At 33.9% G+C, this 26,276-nt stretch overlaps 1 protein-coding gene across 7 annotated transcripts in view; it reads left to right on the top strand.

Moving 5' to 3' along the window:
* USP25 (ubiquitin specific peptidase 25) overlaps positions 1–26,276 on the top strand; it is a 128,817-nt gene that overhangs the window by 95,064 nt on the left and 7,477 nt on the right. For 3 of the 7 annotated variants that reach the window (XM_045088192.1, XM_045088190.1, XM_045088189.1), the window contains 5 exons: positions 3,619–3,758; positions 8,914–9,027; positions 10,914–11,009; positions 21,852–22,030; positions 24,149–24,227. In XM_045088192.1, the coding sequence (XP_044944127.1) occupies positions 3,619–3,758; positions 8,914–9,027; positions 10,914–11,009; positions 21,852–22,030; positions 24,149–24,227 (608 nt within the window). The remainder of the gene's footprint in view (positions 1–3,618; positions 3,759–8,913; positions 9,028–10,913; positions 11,010–21,851; positions 22,031–24,148; positions 24,228–26,276) is intronic. The other 4 variants (XM_045088195.1, XM_045088194.1, XM_045088191.1 and 1 more) reach the window with 3 other exon arrangements.

The raw sequence follows: 26,276 nt of genomic DNA, 5'->3' as shown, positions 1-26,276 counted from the left end.
GATGATGAGTTTTCTTGAAATTTTGCCTGGTCTTTAAGAACTTTCTCATATCCCGAAGTCTTTATGAGTCCCCCTAATATTACCTCTGTGGCAGCTATTATCTTATTTCCTCTTAATCCCAACTATTCTCACTACCACATTTATGTTGTACTTATATTTTGGTTTATTTACCAAATAAAGCCTCATTAATAAGAATTTTATAATCTTCTGTCTGTCTTTTTGGTAGCCTTTTACATGTGCTAGTCCTTCTGCCTGGAATTTCCTTTCTCATTTCCAAGATAGTCCTCTCTACACATTCTTCAAGATTTAGCTCAGTTGGCATTTATTCTAGGAAACCTTTCCTAACATACAACAGCATCCCAAGTGTATGTATTGGGCCCACAGTGCTTCTGTAGAACCTTGTGTGTGACTCTGTTGCTGCATTCAATACTTTGTATTGTAATGGAGTATATATTTATCTGATTTTATTGGGAGTTCTTAAAGTGAGTGAATTTTATGTCAGTTTTTTTCATTGCTAATATAAACAGCCCAGGCTCAATAAACATGCTGGGTAAGGTTTGGGTTTTTGTTTCTGAACTCCCAGATGTTAAATCTTTGTAGGTTCACCTAGGCTCTGTATAACACCACTCAAATGTAAGTTCCCTGGAATGTTACATACACAAAGAAAACTCTAGAAGAAATAGTTCTGTTGTATGACATTTAGCAAGATCATTCAACATTACCCATAAGGTTTTTAGGCTCAAATCCCTATGTGGAAGGGAATCTTAACACTGGGGACCTAAGATATATTTGACTGTGTAACAAAATTACTTTTGTTCCTAAGGAGTTATTTTACATAGACTGTTGATGTTTCGGTGTGTTAGACCAGTGCCAGACTAGATGGATTTCTTGGCCCTCGTTGCATTAAGTTCTACAATCAGCTAGAGGAATAGTCTAAAATTTTCTTCACCTTATCCATCATACAGGGCACTGAAAGAATATTGCAGTGTAAAGTCAAGAAATACAGAAATAAGGGCATTCGACTTCTTTAAACTTCCCTCCTATCATATAGATTGTAAGCATTTTCCTTGTCATAGTGTATTTTACCTCCGTCATCCCAGTTATACATGCCAAAAACTTAAGTCATCTTCACATCAGCCTCCAAAAGCTTTGTGTTCAAAATACATCTTCAGTATTACTAATTCTCCCTACCTCTCTTGCTGCCTCTGTTGTCCAAAAGCACCACCATCTCTTGCTTATACCGCTCTGGTACCTTCTAGTACTTTCACTGACCTCTGGTTTTACTTTCCTCTCTAATCCATTCTCCCTCCCCCCCCCCCGTTTTTTTTTAACTTGCCACATTGCGGGGTGCCTGGATGGCTCAAGTCAGTTGACCATCTGCCTTCTGCTCAGGTCACGATCTCAGAGTCCTGAGTTCGAGCCCTGCATTAGGCTCCATGCCCAGCAGAGAGTCGGCTTCTCCCTCTCATTTTCACCCTCCTCCCTCCTAGTGCTCTCTCTCTTTCTCTCTGTCTCACATAAATGAACACAATCTTCACCCCCCCTAGAAAAAACCTTGCCACATTGCTATTGTATTTAAAACATTTATTTACTTCCTTTTACCCTTAAAACTTTTTATTAGAGTCAAAGGTCCTTTGATTTTGCCCCTGTCATCTCTTGCTGTATCTCTCCTCTTACACTATATTCCAGCCACACTGGCCTTTTTTCAGATCATCATTCCATCAAGGAATGAGATGATCGACCTACCATCCTTCTGCTAAAAGGTCAATTTATCTCATATTCCATAATCTGAGTTGCCCCTCCCCCTTTTTATTCCTAGCATGTATTGTTATAATATTGTCACAGTTCATATGTGTGATTCTTTGGTTAATTACATTCTCCATACTTTAAACTTCATGGGGTGAGAGATTGGCTTTGTTCACACTGGGGAGTCCCATTGTCTAGCCTAGTGCCTGGCACATAGTTAAATACTTAACTAAAATTTATTGGATGGATGTACTACCATGCATATGTGTTGAAATTATAGTATTTCTTTTCAAATAATATTTCACTTTGAAAGTTTTTTTTTTTTAAATCAAATATTGAAAAGGGTAGCATTAGCCCTGTTGTATCAAGCCAGTTGATTTGGAAGGGCTCACCTAACCAATCCCAGTAACACTATAGAACATTTTAGTGTACTTTATTATTCTTTCTATCCATTACTTTTTGTTCCATTAAGTTATCATGTGCTTCTTATATGCTAATTGTTGAAGAAACAGCAACACAAGAAGGAGATAGTATCCCTACTTTTGAGATTCTTAGTCTAGCAGGGGATATGGGCTTGAAACAAATACAGTAGTAGTTAAGTCATAATTGTGGTAAAGTGCTATTAAAAAGAAGAAATAAGTTACTTTAGAGCAGTGGTTCTCATTTCAGAGTGATTTTGCCCCCCAGGGGACATTTGACAAACTGAAGACATTTCCAGTTGTCACATCTGGAGGGACAGTACCACTTGCATCTAGAGGGAAGATGCCAGGTGCACGGGACCACTCCACACCAAGGAATCAGAGTGATCTAAAATGTCAGTAGTGCCAAGAACCTGAGAAACTCTGCTCTAAAATTGGTGTAATTAGGAATACTTTCGTATGGAATTGGTATTTAAACAAAAAGACATATAGAAGTTCTTAGTTGGGAGACTGAGAGTAGGTTGAATATATAGGCAGAGGGAAGAAAACGTGGAAAGATCTAAAGGTTGAGAGGGAAAAACCTCTTTTTTGTGAATTAGATAACCTGAAAAAGGAGAGCAAAGAGCAAAGGATACAAAGTTATGTTGGAGAGAAAGGCAGAGGCCGACTTATATAAAGCATTTGGGGTTGTGGATAAAACATCTAGTGGGACATTCAGAGTACATTGTTGCCTTGGTGTGTCTGAGCTCAGAGCCTAGATGATAGATAAAACTTTGAGAGTTCTTTGCAAGGATGGTATTTGAAGTTTTGAATTTGTTATTATTGGTTTGTCAGGTTGTAATTGTTTTTCCTCTTACAACACTCAATTACCAGGGCAGGTTTGGAAAAAATAGGTCGATCAGGTTCATTCAGGGTTAGGTTTGTTCAGGGAGGTGTGAAAAAGGATTTTGTGGCCAGAGAAATAGCTACTGTGTACTCTGTGGAAACTCAGACCAGGATTGTTATACAAACGAAATGTTTCTTTCTTTCTTTTCTTTTCTTTTCTTTTCTTTTCTTTTCTTTTCTTTTCTTTTCTTTTCTCTTTCTTTCTTTCTTTCTTTCTTTCTTTCTTTCTTTCTTTCTTTTCTTTCTTTCTTTTCTTTCTCTCTTTCTTTAATGCTGATGATACTCCAAAATGAGATTTTTGGTATTTATCATGACAGAAAAATTTGCTACGAATTTCTAACCATAGACTATGAGAAAATGAGTATTTTCTTCAGTAATTGACTACTCTTGAACCTGATTTTGAGGAGGGAGGTTAAATTCTGGGGCAGGTGCTATATGTTGAGCGATATATTAAATAAAAGTAAAATTGGTTACTCTCTAACTTTGAATTAGCATTAAATAACAGATTCATCTTAGACAGCTCTCTGTGATTTGTATTAGACGTACAACTGATTCTTTTCTTATGAAGCACAAGCAGGAGAACCAGAATATCTAGAGCAGCCGTCAAGAAGTGATTTCTCAAAGCACTTGAAAGAAGAAACTATTCGAATAATTACCAAGGCATCACATGAGCATGAAGATAAAAGTCCTGAAACAGTTTTGCAGTCGGTAAGAACTTTTCTTTGAGCTCTGGGAGCATAGCCATCTTCATGACATTTCCAGCAGTGTCTCAGAGAGCAGCCTGCATGGGAGTCAGGGGAGACAGGGCCAAGGGCAGAAACTAATGTTAACATGATCAAGGACAGTGCTGTCACCTAACCCTCAGGCTGGAGCTTCCTCAAGCTTAAGTTTTTAATGCTGCCTTTTTCCCCCCCTTCAAGGATATGTTTATTTATTTTGAGAGGAAGTGCTTCAGTGCCCAAGCAGCACGGGGAGGTTGGGGTGGGGGGGGCAGAGGGAAAGAGAGAATCCTCAACCAGAATCCCTCTGGGCGCAGAGCCCCATTTAGGGGTCAGTCCCAGGGTCCTGGGATCATGACCTGAGCCAAAATCAAGAGCTGGCAGCTTAACTGACTGAGGTGCCTAAAAGTGCTTCTTTTTTCAAAAAAATTTCTCTATTCCTGTTAGGGGCTGATGAAAAATCATAATCATAGTCTAAATTGATCATTTGATTTGGAACTTAAGAGAAGTACAAAATTTAGCATTATTTTCTTTTCCCCTCACCCCTTCCCTCTATCTTTAGTCTTACTACATTGGAGTAGTTGGGAATATAAGGTAGTAATTTTCATTGTCCCATGGAATATGTTTAATAGTAAATATTAGAAGTTCTAGGTTCGAGTATTATTAGCAGGATAAATGTGATCTTGCAAAGTGGTTTATGTGTATTTCAGTAGTGTCCAAACAGAATTGTCCTTATAACCTTCCTGTGTTGTAGCTCTTGAATTGTATGTTTTTATAGCAATAAATTGAGTACATTGGTATTGTACTGTGTTTTCAGTGCATATGACCTTCTGAGAGATGCTATTTCAAGAATTTCATCTTACAAAAACATTCACTTGCTATAGTCACTTTTTTATTAGTAAGCACAAGCGGCTATAATGCAGGTTACTTGATAGCTAATTTTAGTATTTGAAGATTACCTACCTAGAGAACTAAAGGGAACAGGTCATACAATTTTTCTGTTTCTTATTTTCTTAAGATTTTATTTATTTATTTGAGAGAAAGAGAGATTGAGAGAACAAGTGGGAGGAGGGGCAGAAGGAGAAGCAGGCTCTTTGCGGTCTGGGAGCCTGATGTAGGACTTGATGCCAGGACCCTGGGATCATGACCTGTGCTGAAGGTGCTTAACTACTGAGCCACCTGGGTGCCCAGGACATACATGCAGTTTTCCAGCACAGTTTTCTACTTCGTGAACTTAATCTCAACAAAAACCTGCTAATTGCAATGAGGTCTTTAATGTGATAGGATCTTGATTAAGAAAAATGTTCAATTAATGAGGTATTCTGTTATGTTTTGATGAGTGAAATAATCAGAATTACTTTTTTTAAAAAGATTTTATTTATTTGACAGACAAAGATCACAAGTAGGCAGAGGGGCAGGCAGAGAGAGGGGGAAGCAGTCTTCCTGATGAGCAGAGGGCCCATTGCGGGGCTTGATCCCAGGACCCTGGGGTCATAACCCGAGTCGAAGGCAGAGACTTTACCCCACTGAGCCACCCAGGTGTCCCCAGAAATACTTTTTTTATTTCACTTCCTATATGAAAATTTTTGATTATATCATCTTACTATAAAAATGTTTTAATATAGGTTTTCTTTTTATTATTCCAAATTTTGCAAATGTCCTGGAGATTATAAATGAGCTTAAGATGAACCCTTGCTAACTCTATTCTAAAGCATGCCTGGAAAATGTTTCTTGTAATATATCTGAGATGTCTAACTTCTTGGGGAGTGGTAGAAGAAGAAAACTTAGGGAGCTAGAAAGGGCAGAGAAGTAGATGCAACTACTGGTCTAAAAATGTAATTGCTTGGCTTTTTGCTAATTAGGAATTTTATTTTTAAAGCCTATGTTATGGTTAATAAGTATCATCCTTTTAACTGTAACTAGAAAGCCAAAGGTATTATTTAGCTTAATATAGAAACGTGATTTGTTTAGTTTGTGTAATCATGTATAACATAAATTTGCAGGTAAATTTGCAAATATATATTTTACACATAACATTTATATGTATAATATATATCATATACATAACTAATATATATATAATATAATACGAATATCATAAGCCTATAATCTACTTCACCTTTACTTGAGAAAGGAGAATAACATTGAGAGAATATGATAGACAGCTAGCATAAATGTTTTTCCATTGGGTGCATCTTCTGGAGTAGCACCAACAATAGGCCCGAGTTGTTTGTATAAATGCTAAGAATATGTTAATTGTGGCTGTCTGAAGCAGCCTGTTCTTGGTCTCATGATTAGTTGCTTCGGATCATAATAATGACATACTGGTTTTTCTCACTTAAAAATATGCCTTAGAAACTAAATTATGTATATGAAAGGAGTGTTCAGACTTTGGGATTAGATAGTCCTGGGTTCTTAAATATGGGTTTTGCTTCTCACTAGCTATGCAAACTTGAATAAGGTGCTTAATTTTTCTGAACACCAGTTTGCTTTTACATAAAATAGAGATCATTGTGGGATTAAATTATTTTTTTGAAGGTACCTAGCATTTAGTATAGGTACTAAGCAGTTGTTAGTTTGTTACTTAAATGCAAATCATTTTACAAATATACAATATGTTAAGTTCCAACCTTAGCTTAAGAATTTCCCGGAAAGTATAGTCACAGAAACCATAGAGAAATAGTCTCTAAACATATACACAGCTTACTGTTTAGAGGGATCTGTTTAATTTTAAATGAAATATTTTAAAATTTGAAAAATACAAAAAGCATACTTGAAGAAAGAATCACATGTACTCCCACTACTCAAAGCTCTAATCATGTAATATATTAGTTTTTTTTTTTTTCATTTTATTTTTGTGTACAGGTTTGGGATTTTTTTATGTAGTTGAAGTACTACTGCATATACAGTTTTGTTTATGTATTGCCTTCTCTAATCATTTAACATGTGACATAACCATTTCCCCATGTTGAAAATTCTCTGAAAAACTTTAATGGTTGAGTGTTAATTCCATTGAGTGATTAAATTGTTATTTACCTCCCTCACTGTGTATTTGTTTCTACCTTTACCTTATTATAAATAGGCCATTAGAAATGAAATGTTCTCCATATTTCAGTTCATTTCTTTAGAATGGATTCCCCATAGTTGAATTACTGGGTTGAAAGGTAGGGGGCCGTTACTACAACATGGTTGTAGTTATATAGCTTTCTAGTCACTCTTTCATGAAAAACTACTTTTTAAAGCAATCCACTTAATGGATTTCAGGCCATTAATAAAAATATTTGTATTTTAATTCTTTTGGGAATGTTTATTAACTGAAACACTTACTAACTCCTTTCAAGTTTAGCTTTTGTTGAGGTGTTTATGTAAAAGGGCCTGACAATATTAGAAAAACATAAATACACCTGTACTTTCCTTTATTGAGTCCTCAAATTCTTTATATGGAAAATTTTTATGGTACCTTAGGATATCTAATTAGACTTGATGAATAATACAACAGGATTATTATATTCACCTAAGTTTCTTTGGTTTCTCAGTTTGCATGTATATAACTTACCAGTATTACGCTATAGAAACTCTCTGTGGTAACTGAAAATGTTTATTAAACATTATTTTTTCCTAAGTGCAACTTTTTTTTTCCAAAACCCATATATTGTTTTATAAGGATCAATATACAAATACTGATCAGTTTCACAGTTGCTACTTGACTTAAATTTATATTCTCTCCTTAAGATAATACCACTTTAGATTGATTTGATTGTGAGAAGTGATTGACCACAAAGTCTAGACAGCTCTCCTAAGTTACCTGATCAAATTTCACTCTTGTGGTTAGAGACCCAGCATAATAATTCTTCTTTCATAAGCATATCTCTCTAGGTATGTATACTAGTCATATTGGGTTATTCTATTCAAATAAAAACACTTTAAAGTAGTATAATATTATTATAATACTGGTAATACTTGTCATTATAGAAAACTATTATATATGAAGTATTGGATTAGCTTATCTCTTGTGATCACAACAACTTTGCAGGTTGGTTATTTCCTCTTGAAAAGTTGAGGACTCAAAATAAGGAAACCTTTTCTAAATATGTTATGCTTAAAAGTAGCATTTCTTTTAGAAGGGGCAGTGTCAGTCTTGGCCTTTAGTTTTGCTTTATTGTTTAAACTCTTTTTGCATATATACTTCTGGAAAGTCATAAAATGTTTTCATCTCTAGAATTTACATATATTTCAAATGAAATAAAGCCTTTTTAATTGCTTTTATTACAATTTTGTTTATGTCAAAACTAAAGTTTATCTTTTGCTTCAGAAAACTAAATGTGCGAACTAAAATTACTTAAGCAAGCTGCTTTCAAGCACCTTAAGTACTTGGGAAATTTGTTTGTACGTACATAGTGAATATTCTAATTATAAATTTATTCAGTAACATAAGATCTTTTTGAAATCTGGACAGTATTTTTGGATGAACCATATTAGTATCTTTGAGTGGACTTTTCTGGATTTTATACTATCTTCTACTCTTAGTGTGGAATTTGTTACCAAAGAAAAGGATGAAAAGAAAAAAATCTGATTGAATTGTTAAAAAGAGATGTCACTTCCCAGCGTCTTTTTCAGAAAGAAGAATTCATCAGACATACATATAAATACATCGTACAGTGCATCATACAAGACTCTTAGAGGCTATACAGAGTGAGCTAAACACAATAGACTATGGATATAAATTGGATATAGTATTAATTCTTAGGGAGGATAGAAAAGTAAAACCATAAAAAGAAAACCTACAAACTCTCATGGGTTCAGAGGAGGTCATGTCTTGTTTCGATGGAGTTGTCAAGAAAGGATTTATAGAATTACTAGAATTAATTTACAGCTGTAATTTACAGACAGCAGTAGGAAATATAACTACCACTATTTATTATTTTTAAGGATTTGGTATCCAAAATGCTTTGTAGAAAAAAAAAATTAGTGGTTGAGTTGTAAAAGGAAAGTTATATATCTTATGTTACTACTTAAGGCATTCACTTCTAATGTTGGTTTTGGGTGGTTTCATCTCATACTAAGCAAGTATAGGTATTTTTTAAAAACTCAGGAATCTCTTGTTCTTTTTTCTAATGTTCCTACTAATAATTTTTTTTCTGCAGAAACCTGAAAATACCACAAGCCAACCACCTTCTAACCAGCAAGTTATAGAGGTGGCGATTCCCCATGTAGGGAAATTCATGATTGAGTCAAAGGAGGGGGGTTATGATGACGAGGTACCTTTATTGTAGACCTCTGCACTGTTCCTGCTTGCCTGTGCCTGTTTAATACACGTACTTTGGGCCTGCATGCACTTTCACATTTATGTGTATTGCTGCATAACATACAGCTTGGCCACCCTGGTCTGAAATTACCTTACCAACTGCTTACAGAACTTTGAATTTCAAATGAAAATTTAAGTAGAAAGCTTATGGAATTTGTCAAAAGAATAATTTAATGTTTCTAGAGTTAATTCTTTTATGTAGACATATGATCAGTTTTTTCTAGGTTGATAGATAACAATAAGGTTTGTTTAGTTAAGTAAAAAAAAACTTTGAACATTTAAAAATAATTTCCTGTTTTACTTGAATTCTGTATTATCATAATTCGCCTACTATTTCCTGCCAAAAAGTCTTACAGCCTGATTGCAGATAGATGGTGGGTATTTTTGCTTCTGCAACCTCCATGTGAATGTGAATGGAGCGATTCATTATTATCGAATGCCTTCCAGTGCTTTATACACTGTTCTTGAGAATCCAGATGAAAATGTGCTATTGTCCTTGTACCATCAGATCCCCCCCTTTTTCTCACTTTTTTCTTGAGACTCCTACATTTGATCTTTTTTATATTTGAGGCCAGGGCCAGTAAAGCTGTTTCTGAATAGTATGGAAGACCTTGAATTCTATCATTTGTTAGTTTTTACTGGCATGGATGAGAATTTAATATATATCAAATAGTTTTTCCAAGCAACTTCATTTCAGACTTACTTTGAAGTTACAGTTAAGTGATTATGTAAGAGTTAATCATTGAAACCAGCAGTGTCACAAAGACATGAAGATTATTGTGCCAGTGTAAGAAAGCAATGGCCATAAGGAGAATAAAAAGCTGGTTTATGAGAGAGAAACTGGTCAGATAAATTTTCTGAAGCAGATATTAGGTATATTGTGACTCAGTGTATAATCAAAATTTGGGTAATAGTTTCAGTGAATCAGAGGTGTTGGATGCAATCTCTTGATTGCTCTAATAGCAAGCTTCATAGTACTCTGAGTTGTTTCATTTTGCAGGTATTTTAGAATGTGAACAGCTAAGAGTGATAAGCTATTTCAGAAACAAAGAAATGCTTAAGTATGTAATACTTAATAGCAGTATATTGTTCCAGTTAACTATTTCATTACCATGTTGCTGCTTGAAAATTATGGAAACTGCCATGTTTTTAGTAAAAATGTTAATTTATTGACCAAGTACCTGAGTGCTTGTTTTGGGGTACGCCTTGTGGCATTTTAAAATTTAGAATTATGATTAATCATTTAATGCTGTCTTTTGTGTAAGTGCTTATGCTGTTGGCAGAGATGCATTTTGTTTTGTTTTTGTAACTGGTTGGAGTGTCATTTTAACCGTGCATGTACCTGGGAACTTTAAGTCGTGTGGATACAGGGCTGCAGCTCACAGATGTTCAGGTCATACTGTTGTGTAAGGGTGCCCAGCCAGCAGGGCAAAGTGGAGGTGAAATTGAGCTCCTGCTGAGCTCCTCAAACCTTAAAGAGGCACTTTTTTTAAATAAAAAGAGTGTTGCTTGTTCTAGGTGGTTCTCAGAGAGCAACACTTTTTGATTGTTTGTCAAGAAGGAGGTGGCTTTTTGGAATTCTTCAGTTCAGAAGAGGGTGGTTGCCTTTTTGCGGTTTGCACAAAGGTAGCATCTAGAGCTAGCTGTGGCCCTGTACGGATGACTTTGAAAGATGCTTATATGTATATTGAACCATATCTGCCATAAAATAGGCAATGGTTAGTTTATAAGTAGTGAAAAACAAAGGACTTTTAGCTTGCATGTCAAGATGTTATTTTGGTTTTTGATACTTTTTTATGTTAACCATTCAAAAACTCTCACTTTGAATTCCTGTGGCAGATCATGATGACACCGAGCATGCAAGGTATTATCATGGCGATAGGTAAATCCTGGAGTGTGTATGACAGGTGTGGCCCTGAAGCAGGGTTCTTTAAGGTACAATTAACATTTTCATTTAATTTTTTAATGTTTTTTAAATGAAATTCTTAAAATATTTTATTTCCTTGAATTACATTTTATTTCCTATATAATTTCTCTTTTCCTATCTTAGCCATGGCCACCTGATGTTCTAAGGGTTTCTTTTATGTATGAATCTAAGAGTAATTTTTTGTTGTTGTTTTATTTTGTTTTGTTTTGGTAACCCAGATAATTCAACAACAAAAAAAAGCATTTTACCTGAGTTACCCTAATAGTTCACTTTTGGGTTGTTAGCAGAAATTTGAATTGTGTTTTTATTTGAAGGGAATAAAAGGTATTGATGAGTGAAAATAGAAACGGAGTAATTGCTTCTGGTATAGTTTGTTTTCTTCTCATTGGTAATACTGTTTGTCAGTATTACAATATATATGTATATATATATATATATATATATATATACACATATATATATACATAGTTTTTTTGGAATTTATTTATTTGTTTGACAGAGAGATAGCACAAGTAGGCAGAGTGGCAGGCGGAGGGAGCGGGAGAAGCAGGCTTTCTGCTGAGCAGGGAGCCCAACGAGGGGCTTGATCCCAGGACTCTGGGATCAGGACCTGAGCTGAAGGCAGCCACTTAACCTACTGAGTGACCAGGCACCCAGTATTACTATATATATATATATATATATATATATATATATATACACACACACACACACACACATATACATACATATATATGTGTATATATATATATATATATATATATATATATATATTTAAATTTCACCATCATTTGATTTTAAACTGCTTTCTTCACTTGGCTGTTTCAAAAATGATTTGTTCATTTATTTTTATGTTTCTTACTCATTTAACGTTTTGTTCTGAATTTTTAATATCCTAGTCATTTCAAGAAATGTGAGATCATCAAGCAATTGCATTATTCCATGACCAAATCTCTTCCCCTCTAATGATGTAAAAATATTGGGGTTTGGAAGCAAACTTTCAAGAAAGAATTCTTGAGACGTCTTCGTGCAGAAAGGTGGTTTTATTAAAGCACAGGGACAGGACCTGGGGACAGGAAGAGCTGCACTGGGGTTATGAGGGGTGGCTGATTATATACTTTCAAATTGGGAAGGAGTTAGGGATAGCATAAATCTCTAAGGAATTTAGAAGCAAGGTTTCCAGGACCTTGAGGGGCTAGCTATTGTGAGGAAAAGGTCATTTATTACCATCTAGTAAGACCTTAGTCATGAGACCCTTCAGATGAGTATCAGTGGGCTGTAGGGTTAGAGGATGATTGCTGACGTATATCTTGGTGGGGTGTGGGGGTTAGAGATGAAGTTTCCAAAGGGATTTTTATATATTAAAGGAGACTTACAGGATCCTGGAGATCAGGCTAATGTGAAGATAAGGTTGCCTTCACCCTTAGCAGGGTGTTTTAACATCAAGGTGGTTGAGTTCTAGAGGAAGGTCACAAGCTCCTTATCTCAAGGACTTGTCAATGAGGGGGCTTTAAGTTGTAGGGAAATTTAATTTTTTTTTCTTTTGCTTTTATTCTCCATGTCATCTTATCCAGATCTTTACAATATTTTAATTATAATATATTGATCTTACATTACCAAAAACTTCAAGTTGTTTTCACTTCTCACCCCTTTGCATGTTTTTTTTTCCTTAAAAAAACAAAAAGGCTTTACTGAGATACAGTTCACTACAGTAAACTGTATGCTTTCTTTCTTGACCTTAAAAATCTCAAACTTTCCCTTAATTTTCTATACCCTGCCTCATCCAACTCAGTCTTCAAAAAGCTGCTTATTTTCATTATTTCTTTAATTCTTTAGTACTTGGGGTACTTTAGGGCTTGTGCATCGTAGCCTTATAATAGTAAATACTTTTGAACTTGTTAGAGTGACTGGCCATCTTGGTGTGCCCAAGACTGAGGAGTTTTCTGGAATATAGGATTTTAAGTGTTAAACAGATCCCAGGATGAGTTATCACCCTATTAAGTAAGAAAGGTTTAAAAACTGCTGTTATTGAAAAAAAAAAAAAAAAAACACAAAACTTTGTTTAAAAACTCAATTTTTCCAGGTGGCCTATATTTTCTTTTCTTAAAATACACTGAATGTATGTCTTCTGAAGTTTTCATGAATTTCTTGTGGGAAAAGTATCTGTCATTTAGAGTAACACTGTGATTTTTTTTTTCCAAGTTGGATATCTTTATGTTGAATTGGGAATTCCACATTTTTTAGATTGATACCTGCCTATATTGTAAAGAGCCAGCTAATTAGATACATCACAAACAACAGTACACCCCACCCCCACCTCCGCTGTGGTAACAGCTTCCGTTTTTTTTTTTTTTTTTTTTTTTTTATCTAATCCTCTTGGCATGAATTCCATATCTTTAAGTCAACACAGAATGCTTCAGTTTTTGTGATTCTTGGTTTACACATTTCCTGTTGAATTCCCTACTCGGGAATGTGAACAATGAGCTCTCCTCCTGTGCTGCTCCCCCTGCCCCGTAGTTCCCACCCTTCCATCTTTCCATCTGTCTGCGCGCGCGCGCACACACACACACACACACACACGTAAAATTCGTCATTTGGATTAAAACGGAATTCTCAGTTTGTATTACTATTTCTTTGTATGCTCCTCAGGATTGAGCTGAATCATAAACATTACTTTGACCTTTTTCCCCCCTCAGCTTTCGTTTCCCTTGGAGTTGTTTTATTTTTTGGTTTCCTTAGTTTTCTATATGTATTACTGATGTGCTTCTAAAGTCAGTTTAGAGAGTTTAAAAGATTTAAACAACAGAATGTGAGAGATTTAAACAAAGACTTTGTTTAAACCGACACATTCTGTTGTCGGTTTTAAATCTTCCACATTCTGGTGTCAGTTTTACCTTCTTGGGGAAATTTATTTTGGAATAGATCTCTTCTGGAATACACATCTTCTCTAAGTCTGTTATTCCAGAGCTTTGTAACCTGTTTCAGTCTGCACTGATTTTCTTTTCTTTTCTTTTTTTTAAAAATATTTTTATTTATTTATCTATCTATCTATCTATCAGAGAGAGAGAGAGACAGAGAGACAGTGCACAAGCAGACAGAGGCAGAGAGAGAACCAGGCTCCCCACCGAGGAGCCCGATGTGGGACTCGATCCCAGGACCCTGGGATCATGACCTGAGCTGAAGGCAGTAGCTTAACCAACTGAGCCACCCAGGCGTCCCTGCACTGATTTTCTTATACCCCCAGTGTATAACTAATATCTTGTGATCTTTATTCACCATTACCTAGGATGTCCTTTGTGACTTGTCTTTTATATGTTTTCCATTTTTCATATCTTTTTTCTTTTTCAGTTTACCCTCTGATTTTGAGGCAGCAGCAAATCTCTGAAGCTTATATCCATGTATATTTATTTTTACCTATCTTTAATTGAGAGGTGTATGTGTGTGTGTTTGTATTTGTATATGTATATGTATATATATATGTGTATAGGTATATGTGTATATATATGTACACATACATATACACACATATAAAATCTTACATAAATATCAGTTGTTTATCATTAATGTGTTTTCAGGTATAGGTAAATGATTAGCATTTGGAAAATTCTAGCTGATAATACATAATTTAAAAAAATATGTCATTTAAAAAATTTTTAAAAATTTAAAAATGGTAGTAATAGGTACACAATGCAATCATTCAGTAATACATAGGTGTCTAAATTAAAACTAATAATGGCAGTCTCTGCCACTGCTGTGTAACCTTTCTGATTTCTTCCTTTTGTTTATGCAATCATGCATATATAGGGAATTCTTTTTCATTTTTACATTTGACTATTTATATTATTTTGTAACATATCACTCATAAATATATTGAGGGCATTCTTAAAATAAAGGCAGTATATCTACCACATTATCTTTTCTACCTTCATTTATTATATATCACCCTCTTTTTTAAAAAAAGATTTTATTTATTTATTTGACAGAGAGAGGCAGTGAGAGAGGGAACAGAAGCAAGGGGAGTGGGAGAGGGAGAAGCAGGCTTCCCACTGAGCAAGGAGCCTGATGTGGGCCTTGATCCAGGACCACAACCAGAGCCAAAGGCAGAGAGAGGCTTAACGACTGAGCCACCCAGATGCTCCTATAGTACACTCTTTATGGACATATGCACTGTTTTTTCCCATCTGCCATTTCTGTTTGAGTTAGTTGATTGTACCTTTATTTCATAAAGAAGTTTTAAAAACACTGCTTTCAAATCTTTCTCTCCTCTCTGGATTCTGGAGTTTCATTGCTATACAAAAAGTCTTCTTTGACCCAAGGTATTATAAGTTTTCAGTAGTAGTTTCTTAAAGTACTTTTCTTAGTAGATTTTTATTTTTATGAATTGAAATATACACACTATTTACTCAGCATTTTATTTGGGTTTTCTACATTCTCTATTAATAAAAATTTATTGTATTTTTCTTTTTTCTGCTATCTTCATCAGGTTTTATCTTATGCTTTTGTTAGCTTTAGTAAGTGAATTTGAAATTGATTTTAATCATTGTCAACATTCAGAATATATATACAAAACATAGTAGCTAACATGATAGCTGCTTCTGTCTTGCTGTTTCCCTAAATTAGACATAGTATACTGATAATTTTTATTTTTAGTATTCATTTTATTATATACAAAATATATGTAAAACACAGGAACTAACATATGATAGCTGTTTCTCTTACTGTTTCCCTAAATTAGATATAGTATATTTGTGATTTTTATTTTTAATATTTATGTTTTTATACATAATTATATGTAATTATATTATAGTATGATATAATATAGATACATCTATATCTCTTCTGTCCCATTACCAAAAAATATCTTTAGTGGTTTATTTTGTATTAGCTTTTTGATTATAAGAAGTTTTTCAACTCTCTGCCTGTTTCTAAAAATGGACTTCCATTTATATTATGGTTAGATCAGTTTTTTAAATGTTGTATATGTTTGCTGGTGGTAAACCATGTGATGAATGTTGGTTTTTACAATAAAAATATAAATTAGAGAATGAAACTTATATCTGGGTAAGTGGACTTTCTGAGATTTAACCTCTTTATTAGGGAGAGTCATCAACTCACTCTCAGATACAATAGTAACCCCAGGCCCTCACACATGGGAGTCTGCTCCCTGTAAACACACAGTATGAGCTGGAAGAATAAGCGAGGAAAGATGCTTACCTGCGTTCTTTTCCCAGTTGATGATGTTGTGGTCAGTTTCCACTGTTAACAGAAAATTCCCAAATTCTCGTGGTTTAAAGAGAGAAGCTTTTGTCATGTAAAGATGAAATTTAGAGAAAGGCAGTACAAGACTGATATGACAAGCAAATATAAAAGCCAGAAGGAAAGTATTCACAAAGTACTTGTTACTCTATGTTTGTGGCAGAGGGAGGGTCATACCATAATTATAATCATGGGATTTGTATACTTTATTTACTCTGAAAGACATTAAAATGTTTTTGTTTGTTTGTTTGCTTCTGTTTTTGTTTTGGGGGGAGGGGCCTATACCTATTAAAGTGTCCTTAGGATTTTAATGAAGTATGAACACCTCTGTATTCATGAGACTTCTTCTTGGTGGTCCAGCAGTTGTTTCTAGTTGACATAACTTTTTTGGACTTTTAAAATGCCTTAAAAAAATAAAGATTTTATTATTTGACACAGAGAGAGAGATCACAAGTAGGCAGAGAGGCAGGCAGAGAGAGGGGGAAGCAGGCTCCCCGCTGAGTAGAGAGCCTGATGTGGGGCTCTATCCCAGGACCCTGGGATCATGACCTGAGCGGAAGGCAGAGGCTTAACCCACTGAGGCACCCAGGTGCTCCTAAAATGCCTATTTTTATTACGCTTTTGTTTATTCAAAAGTTGTAAAAGTATATTTATGACAGCATAAAACATGCCAAACGGTGCAGCCCATGAGTGAGCAGCTCCATCAACGACCAGCGTGAACATGTCTGTGTAACTCCCAGTCGGGCCTGGAACATACGGTACTTCAGAAGCTGTGCTTGTTTCTTCTTCCTGTCGCTTACTGCATTCTTCCACCACCCCAAAGAAGACATCACTGGACCTCTAACAGCATAAGAAAGTGTTCTTATATTTTATACACTTGGAATCTTTCACTATAGGTCCTTGTTTTGTCTGGCTGCTTTTACTCAACACGTTTGAAACTTTAGCTGTTTATTGGATATAGTTGTAGTTCATTCTCAAGGTATTCCATTGTGACTATTCTGTAATTGTCTTCCCGTTTCCTTGATGGGATATCAAGACATGTTTACTATTGCTGATATCTGGGCACTGTCCTCAATTGCATGTATATTTTATAATTTTACTTTATTAATGATCTTATACCTTTCTTGTTTAATTTATTCCTATGCATATAAAAAAAGTTTGTTTTTATGAATTGAGGCACTTATTCCTACTTATTCTACCAAGTTACAGGTAGGGTAGATAGTGGGAGAGCTAATTAATTTATTTTTTATTTTTTAAATTTTTATTTATTTATATTGAATCCAGTTACCTTATTGGGCTCTTATTTTTTTAGTTGATTCATGTCATTATTTCAGTACACTGACTCTGAATAATTATCTCATAATTGGGATAATTTCCATCATACTTGTTATTTCATTTCTGCTTTTTATTATGTTAACCAGACTTCAGAATATAGTTAAATATGAAAATAATTTTTTTAATTTTTTTTTTATATTTTATTTATTTATTCGACAGAGAGAGATTACAAGTAGACAGAGAGGCAGGCAGAGAGAGAGAGAGGGAAGCAGGCTCCCTGCTGAGCAGAGAGCCCGATACAGGACTCGATCCCAGGACCCTGAGATCATGACCTGAGCCGAAGGCAGCGGCTTAACCCACTGAGCCACCCAGGCGCCCCTGAAAATAATTTTAATGGCTATGTCTCTAGTGTTCTATTTTCAAGTATGATGTATAGTATTTTTTTATAGATTTCCCTTTACAATTTTAAAAACTTTCTCAAATTCATAGTTAAAAGAGTTTCTTCTGAAAGATTGTAATCTTTAACCCATAGAATGTAAAGATTTTAACATTGACCCTCCCTTTTTTAAACATTGTAAACACTGTTTCTATATATTCTTTTGTATACAATGTAGTTTATCAAAAATGGATGAGTGTTGGCTCTATGTTCATAGATAATTTGATCCCCAATTTCCTTTTTTATATTTGTCAATATTTTATATTCAGATTATGCTGGCCATGGTAATCATTAAGGAGGCTTTTCCCTTTTCTCAGACTTTGGAGTAGTGTAGATGAAGAAATTATTTGGTCCTTGAAGACTTAACCGTACAGCTCTAAAACAAAGTGGGCCTGATTCCATTATTGGGTACAGATCTTGAGCAACCTTTTCAGTTCTTCTGTAACTTTACTGGGTCTCTTCAAAGACTTGGTAGTTTTTGTACCTTTTAAAGCAATTCTGTTAATTCATTTTCCTAGATGATCATCTGTTTAATTAAAAACTTATAGTTTATTGGCATAAAGTTATATGTATCACTTTTTAAACAAATTGTAAAGCTCATTTTGTTGTTCTTGTTGTTGTATTTTTGTCACCTTTCTGATATGTGGTGGTGAGTTTTCTCCCATACGTTGGTTTTCTATCAGCTTTTTGGAAAGAATAATTTGGGGTCTTTTTTATCTAATTGCCACATTATTTTATTTTTCTACCTTTTTTTTCTTTCCTCTACTCTTCTCCCTCCTCGCTTCTTGAAGTGCACTTTTTCTCTATTGGTTAAATTGGAAGTTTCCTATGTCTTTAGGTTTTGATATCCTATGATCCCAATTTTAATATGATTTTGATTCTTTTGGCCCAAGAATAATTTAAGACAGTATTATTTTAATTCCTAAGAGTTTAGTTTGGGAGTTGTCTTTATTTTTAATTCCTGTATGTATTGCACTGTTTTCAAATCATATTGCTTATATGATGACAAGTCCCCTGGGATTTGAAGTAGGTTTTCTTCTGTCTTTTGGTACACTGCCAGTTTTTTTTGTTTGTTTGTTTAAATAGCCTATAAAAACACTTAATTTATATGCACACTCACACATACATACACACTCTCTGTGAAGTCAACAGATCTTATTTCAGAGATAAGAGCATTAAGACTTGGAGAAGTTTGTGATTTAATTTATATCACAATTAACAAATAGTATACCTCACTCTCTGATTCTTAGTCTGATTTTCCCTTAGACCTTTCTGTCTCCAGAATATATTGTATGTTTATATATTTGGTATCTTCTGTTGTATGTATATAGTTATAGCAAAATAAAGTCTGTTAAAATTACAGATTTAGAGTATGATTTTGTATTATGATTTGGAAAGGTAGAAAAAAGTCTAGGTACAATCATTTGGATCTTTGCAACTGAAGATTTCAAAAGAGAAAGAAACTAGTCTTATTGAATGGGTCATCTACAGATAGATGGGGAACAGACAAGAAAGGACATCATGTATTAGGAGAACTTAAGGAATAAGGGCACGAGTGCATCTGTGGGGAGACAATTCTGACCTAAGTGGAAGGAAGTCTTTGTTGAAGAGTCATAGGAAGTAAGACAGAATAGGTAACTTTGGACCTGAATAGTAGGACCATGTTAAAGGTCTGGTGAAAGAGACTTTTAAAAATGAATTGCGAAGCAGTTCCATCACCTACCTGATGACTAGTATTATATTTCATTCTGTAAATGTTTGGTGGTTTCTTTGCACTATCTGTGGTAGTTAACTTAAATAATTACCTTCATAGGCAGCCAGAGTATGGAAAGGACAAACACAGTTCTGCAGCAAGATTCTGAGGAAGTTGAATGAATTAACTGACAACTCAGCAGTGTTAACTTTGATTGTAATGATAGTGAATAACTTGGCTAGATATAGTGGCGTGGAACATCTGTTGAAATTTTGAAGGAATAGATATGATTGCAGTATATTTTAAACATCAGAGAGCTTTTTTAGAAGGACGTTCATAAATAAAAATAATTATAAAAAATAATTTGTGCTGGTGAAAACGTACTTTTTATGTGTTTGAAAAATCGCTTGTAGAAATTTAAACGTGCATTTTTACCTCTACTTGTTTAAATATAGATTTTAACTTTGGCGTTTACTTGTGCAAATTGGGAGAATCTTAAATAGAACAAAATTAAGGGATAAACATAATTTTAGAATAAAAGAGGGATATGTATTCCAGCTTGCTAATAGAGACCTCTTTGCTCTTTAGGAAAAATATACAATCTCTCTTTTGAATGTAGGTAAAAAAAAAAAGGTAACCATTTAGTGTTATAATTTCTTATCTCTAAACCTACAGTATTACTTTAAGAGGCTCAATACGAATTTATTTTATTTTGGTCATACTAATTTTGGCCAAAAGGATGATACCTTGAAATATTTAAATATTCAAAAGAACTTGGAATGGTTTATGACAGTCATTGCCTGAAGACTATAATAAGGAAGAACACTTACTGATTTTTTTTTGTTTTATATTTATTCTCAAATTTAGTATAGTTTGGTTATTAAATGAATATGTGCGCCCTTTTTTTTTCAAATTGGGAAAATGGGAAGATTTTAGAGTTCTAAGCAAAGCTTATGTATGCTAATTAGGTATACATTGAAGTGAGCCTATGATCCTACATGTCAAAATATAGTTTTCATGGCTATTTTTAACAACAGCATGTATGACCAAAAAAGGAGAACTCTATTTATTTTAGCTATAAGGTAATAATTCTGTTTATAGTGCTAACTTATAGAAAGGACTTATTAGCCTTCTCTTTAATGAAATATAAAAGCATATAACTAGTATGTTTCATTTAGTGCTTGTCAGTTACATTTTCTCCCTTCTATAAAATATATCAAGGTATCTGTTTTGCCAGGAATTGCTTAGGAAAGGGATACTTCTTAAAAAAATAAAAACAAAAAAATCTTTCTAATAGAATTGATTTTTTTGTAACTTATTTTGCTTGTGGCCCCAAAATTTTTATGGTTAATAGAGCTAGGATTTAGATAGAAGTCCAGTATAAATGATTATTATGAAAAATATTTTTATATAAGTTATTTGTATACAGCAGTATTTGATAGATAACCCTACATTTATCTCTTTATGAGCTAATATTTTCCAAATGGTTTGCTCACATGTAGAAACATGTATCAGTATTGTTTCCTGTTATAATTAGTTATAAATTCTGAGATGTCCTGTTTATAAAGAAAAAGGAAGTTCAAGCACAAGGTGATAATAATGATAATATTAATTAATTCTTACACATATAAAATTCAAATATTTTTGAAGCAACAAGGGATTCATTCTGTGATCCTTACTGTCTCAGGACTTACTTAGACTCTTTTAAAAGGTAATTATAGTGGTATTATTATGCATATAAGAGCCAGCTTTTCTTTCAGATATGGGTATTCTAGGAAGCTGTATTTCAACTCGAAAATTTGGAATATTCAAAATACACATGAAACTGATACTGGAAAGCATAGTATAAGAGGTTTCTCAGTCTTAGGATATTTCTGAGTAGACTGACCAGACTGATAAGTTTTACGAAAGTATTCACATAGTACGCTTAGGTCTGTTGTTTAGTTTACTGCTTCTCTACATGAAAACAAAAAACACTACAGTGAAGGGATAAGGAAGTACACATATGGTCAGTTTTAGAAAATCCTTTTAAACTATGGAATATGGGGCAGTATTTTTAGATGTACTACCTTGTTTGTTATACTTTAAAAGAAAAAAATGTATCTGAACACAAGAATAATTAAAGCTGTAATATCGAAGGATTTTAATTATTATAATTAACCAAAATTGACATTTTGTTACATTTTCTAGGCAATTAAGTTGGAGTATTCAAGATTGGTTAAGTTGGCCCAAGAAGATACCCCACCAGAAACAGATTATCGTTTACATCATGTAGTGGTCTATTTTATCCAGAACCAAGCACCAAAGAAAATCATTGAGAAAACATTGCTAGAACAATTTGGAGATAGGAATTTGAGTTTTGATGAAAGGTAATTTAAAAATGTGAAATAATGAACTCATGTGCTCAAATTATCTTTTTAAAATAGTTTTCTTTGCAGTTTTTTTAATGTTTCTTTTAACCTAGATGAAGACAGTAAATAGAGCACAAAACTTGACTTCACTTAATTTGTACAGTTGCTTTGTGATTTTCTTGGAGTTTATAGTCTGAGCAATTTAAAAGTTTGAGCAATTATTTATTTATTTATTGCTTTAGTGTGTGTAATTATTGACCAAGGTACTGAGCTAAGCAATATAAAGATGCACAGGAGAATATAATATAATTACTGCCCTTTGGGAACTCAGTATTTTAGAGAAATAAAGAATTTCTCAGTCTCTACTGTATATTTGAGTCAGATAGTTCTTTATTGTGGGGGTATCCTATAATGTATAGGATATTTGGCAGTGTTCCTGACCTCTACCTGCTAAATGCTGGTAGCACCTCCCACAAGCCGTGACAACCCAAAGTGTCTCCAGGTATTGCCAAATAATCTCTTTGAGGAGCAAAATTACCTTGTTTGGGAATCTCTAGAGAAAAGTATTTAATTGTAGATGCAAATAAAATAGTTTAATACCCTCTGATATCAAGAGAAGTCTTAAAATGGTTGAATTATACTTCATCCTTGAACAGTGTGGAGATTAGTGGAGATTGACTCTCTGTGCAATCAAAAATCTACACATAAAGTGTATAATTTTTGACTCCCCCAGAACCTAACCGCTAATAATCTCCTGTTGACTGGAAGCCTCTGAATATGTAAAGTCAATAAATACATATTTTGTATGTTATATATATTATATACTGTATTCTTATAATAAAGTAAGCTGAAGAAAAGGAAAATGTTACTAAAATTATAAGGAAAAACACAATACTATAAAAAAAATCTGTGTGTAAGTGTATCCTCAAAACCCATGTTGTTAAAGGATCTGCTATATTTTGGTTTATGCAAAAATGTTTTCCCATAGAAATTTGTATAAAATCCCTAGAAGTTTTTTATTTTTTAGTAATATTAGAAAATTAAAATATAATCTAGTTAAAATGAATTCCATTAAAGAAATTTAGGCCTTGGGTAAAGATCCATGTATTGGATGTTATTTTTAGAATACAGAAACATTTATGTTATCTTGGAGTTCATTGTAGTCCATTTTAATCCTGAAATAAATGATTATCCCTTCATGATTATCTCAAAATTAAAAATACATATAGCAGAGGAGAATATATGGAAATAAAGCATTCAGGATTAAATTCCTGCTTTACCATGTGTCTGCTGTGAAATTTCACATTAAGTGAGATAATACAAGTAAATGGCTTCAACAGTATTTGATAGGCAATACAGTGCTCAGTGACTGTTAGCTCTTACTATTTTATTAGTAGTAGTGGGAGCATCACTTATTTTACATATTACCCCACCACAAATCGCTCAGAAATATGACTGATTATGACTCTTACTATTTGGGTTGTTGGTACACCATGTTCCAATGAATATGGAGAAAATATTGGTGGGGTAATCACATTGACTTTTCACTCTTTTTGCGGTTTTTGTCCTGGGGATGGAAATTGGTCAAATTGTTTAATAGTTTAATTTCTCTTATACTTGAAAGACAAAGTGAGATCCATGTGATAACTAAATATATTCTGCGGAGATTTCTTTAATAATGATTCTATGCATAAGGAAGTCTCTTTTACCTGAAATGATAGCCACATTTTGGATTCTTTTTTTGCTATTTATGAATACTGCCATTTGAAAGGGGAAAATGAGATTTAATGTTTCTTAGGCTTGCTTAGATATACATCATAAAAAAAAACATTTCATTTTTTCTTATGCAATATGTATTGATAGAATGTAATTCAAACACCATATATAAATATAACATCATAAATTTGAGTTAAAACTATTGATGCTGTCTTCTTTATGTGCTTTGTAACTATCCAACATTGATCTAAAAACCATTTTCAATTAAAGTTACTTGGGAGTTGCTTCCTCAAAAAAGTGTTGCTTAGTGACAATGGATTTTATTTTCATATGTGTTGGGTAGTTTAGTTTTATGTCACATATTTTTCAGTTTTTATGAATTTTGCTTTTGATTTAGGAATGCATTTCTTTTATTTGAAGGTGTCACAACATAATGAAAGTTGCTCAAGCCAAACTTGAAATGATAAAACCTGAAGAAGTGAATTTGGAAGAATATGAGGTAATGTGCCCTTTGAGAGGTTCAACTGTAGATTGAGGAATTCTGTAGTTCACTGATCTTCCTTTTGTTTCAGCACAGCTGAGCACAGGAGACAATAAGGTATAGAGAGGGTAAAGTAACCGGCCCAGAATTTTCACAGCTAGCAAATTATAGCATGGTTAACACAGCCTGCATCCTTTTTTAAAAAATTTCACAGAACCTGCATTCTCAAATGAAGCCATGCTGTACTTTTTCCTTTCTTGGCCTCATCAGACATTTTGGGGAGGAAGTTGCAAACTTGCCTTAATCGTTATATGCCAATACATCGGTCATTATTGGACACTGTTGTACATGTGAAAGAGAGAGCATGCATGAATGCTCATATCATGCTTATGGTAATTTTGTACACAAAATTCTCTTTGTGAACTTTGGCTTTAAAATTAGTATTTTTTTAAATTTATCAATTCAAATACCTAGTTTTCTTTCAGACTTTTAAATATAACTTTATATATTGTCTTTTTTTTACTTTTTAAAAAACTTTTTAATTTGTTTATTTGTTAGAGCAAGCAAGAGCTCTCAAGTAGGGGGAGAAGTAAGGGACTGGATCCCAACACCCTGGGATCATGACCCAAGCTGAAGGCAGACGCTTAGCCATCTAAGCCCAGGTGTCCCAACACATTGTCTTTTTAAATTTATGAATCTAGTAAATTTTAAGTTGATTTCATAGTGTTTTTGATTAATGTTTGGTCCTATTTATAAACTTAATTATTCTAGTTTCCCTTAAACAGTTATTGTAATTCACCATATTAACATATACAAAAAATACTCATTTTTGATGAAAATCCTTAGCTAACCTGGAATACAAGGTGCATCAACTTTAATCTCCTAAAGAGTGTCTCAAAAAACAGCAAAGCTAGGAAATATATAGAATTGTGGGCATTGTAATCAGGAAAGATGGGGATGTCTGCAACCACTTTATTCAGAATTGTTCTGGAAATTCCAAGTGGGTAGCAAGTCAACAAAAATGAGCAAAAAGTAAACATTGGATAAAAGAAGTAAAGTTATTGTTTGGAGATTTTGTACCTACGAAATACAAACAAAGTCTACAGATAAATTAATTAGAAATAACAAGAGAGCTTTGCAACATGTAAAACCTGCCAAACACCAGTTTTTGTTCCATTAACCAACCCAGCAGCAGATAATCAGAAAGTGAAATTTTAAAAAATGACATCATTTATAATAGCATCAAGAAGTGTGCAGTAACTAGAAATAAATCTAGCAAAAGATGGCATGACTTTAGGAGCTGTTAACAGAAGACCTGAATAAATGGTTATACATACTATGTTTGGATAAGTTGGTATTGTAAAGATGCCATTTTACCCCAGAGTAGTTTATTGGTTCTGTGTAGTCGCTATCAAACTTTTAGCAAGTTGTCAGATGGAGGTTGATTTGCTGATTTCAGAAACTTTATGAGGTGGTGGAGGGGGGGTGCCTGGTTGGCTCAGTCAGTGGATGTGCAGCTCTTAACCTTGGGGTCATGAGTTTGAACCCCACACTGGGTATAAAAATTACTTAAGTAAAACTTTAAAAAATTTATGAAATGTAAACATCTGCGTCTAACTCAGACATTCTTGAAGAACAAGGTAGGAAAGCTTATTTTAGAAACCAGGAGGAGTTACCATTCTTTACCATTATGCTTTAAGGGTAGGTAATTTAGAACAATATAGCAGAATGAAAAATCTGAGAATATTTATGCACAAATAAATGTACACATGATATATGCCAGAGATGACAAGCAAGGGGGTTCCTCACTCTGTTTGTCCCCAAGATTCAAATCAAATATGGTCTTGATTTTTAATTACGATTTGACTCTGCAGTCTCTCCCCAGGGTTGCTTCATCCAATCGGATTCAACGTATTTTTGTTCTGAGCACTCCTCATATTCTAACTGTAGAACCATAAAATCTTACACGTATTTACATGACACGTTTTTGAATCCTATGTGTCCTACATATCTCTGTCTCGTGCTGAGTCCTGGCTCACCAAACCTTGGCCCATAGACCAAATTTAG

The sequence above is a fragment of the Mustela putorius genome, unplaced genomic scaffold, assembly GCF_011764305.1.
Source record: "Mustela putorius furo isolate JIRA1106 unplaced genomic scaffold, ASM1176430v1.1 tig00003834_pilon_pilon_pilon, whole genome shotgun sequence".
Taxonomy (NCBI): Eukaryota; Metazoa; Chordata; class Mammalia; order Carnivora; family Mustelidae; genus Mustela; species Mustela putorius.
The sequence above is the reverse complement of the archived record's forward strand: the minus strand, read 5'-3'. Positions and strand labels throughout refer to the sequence as shown.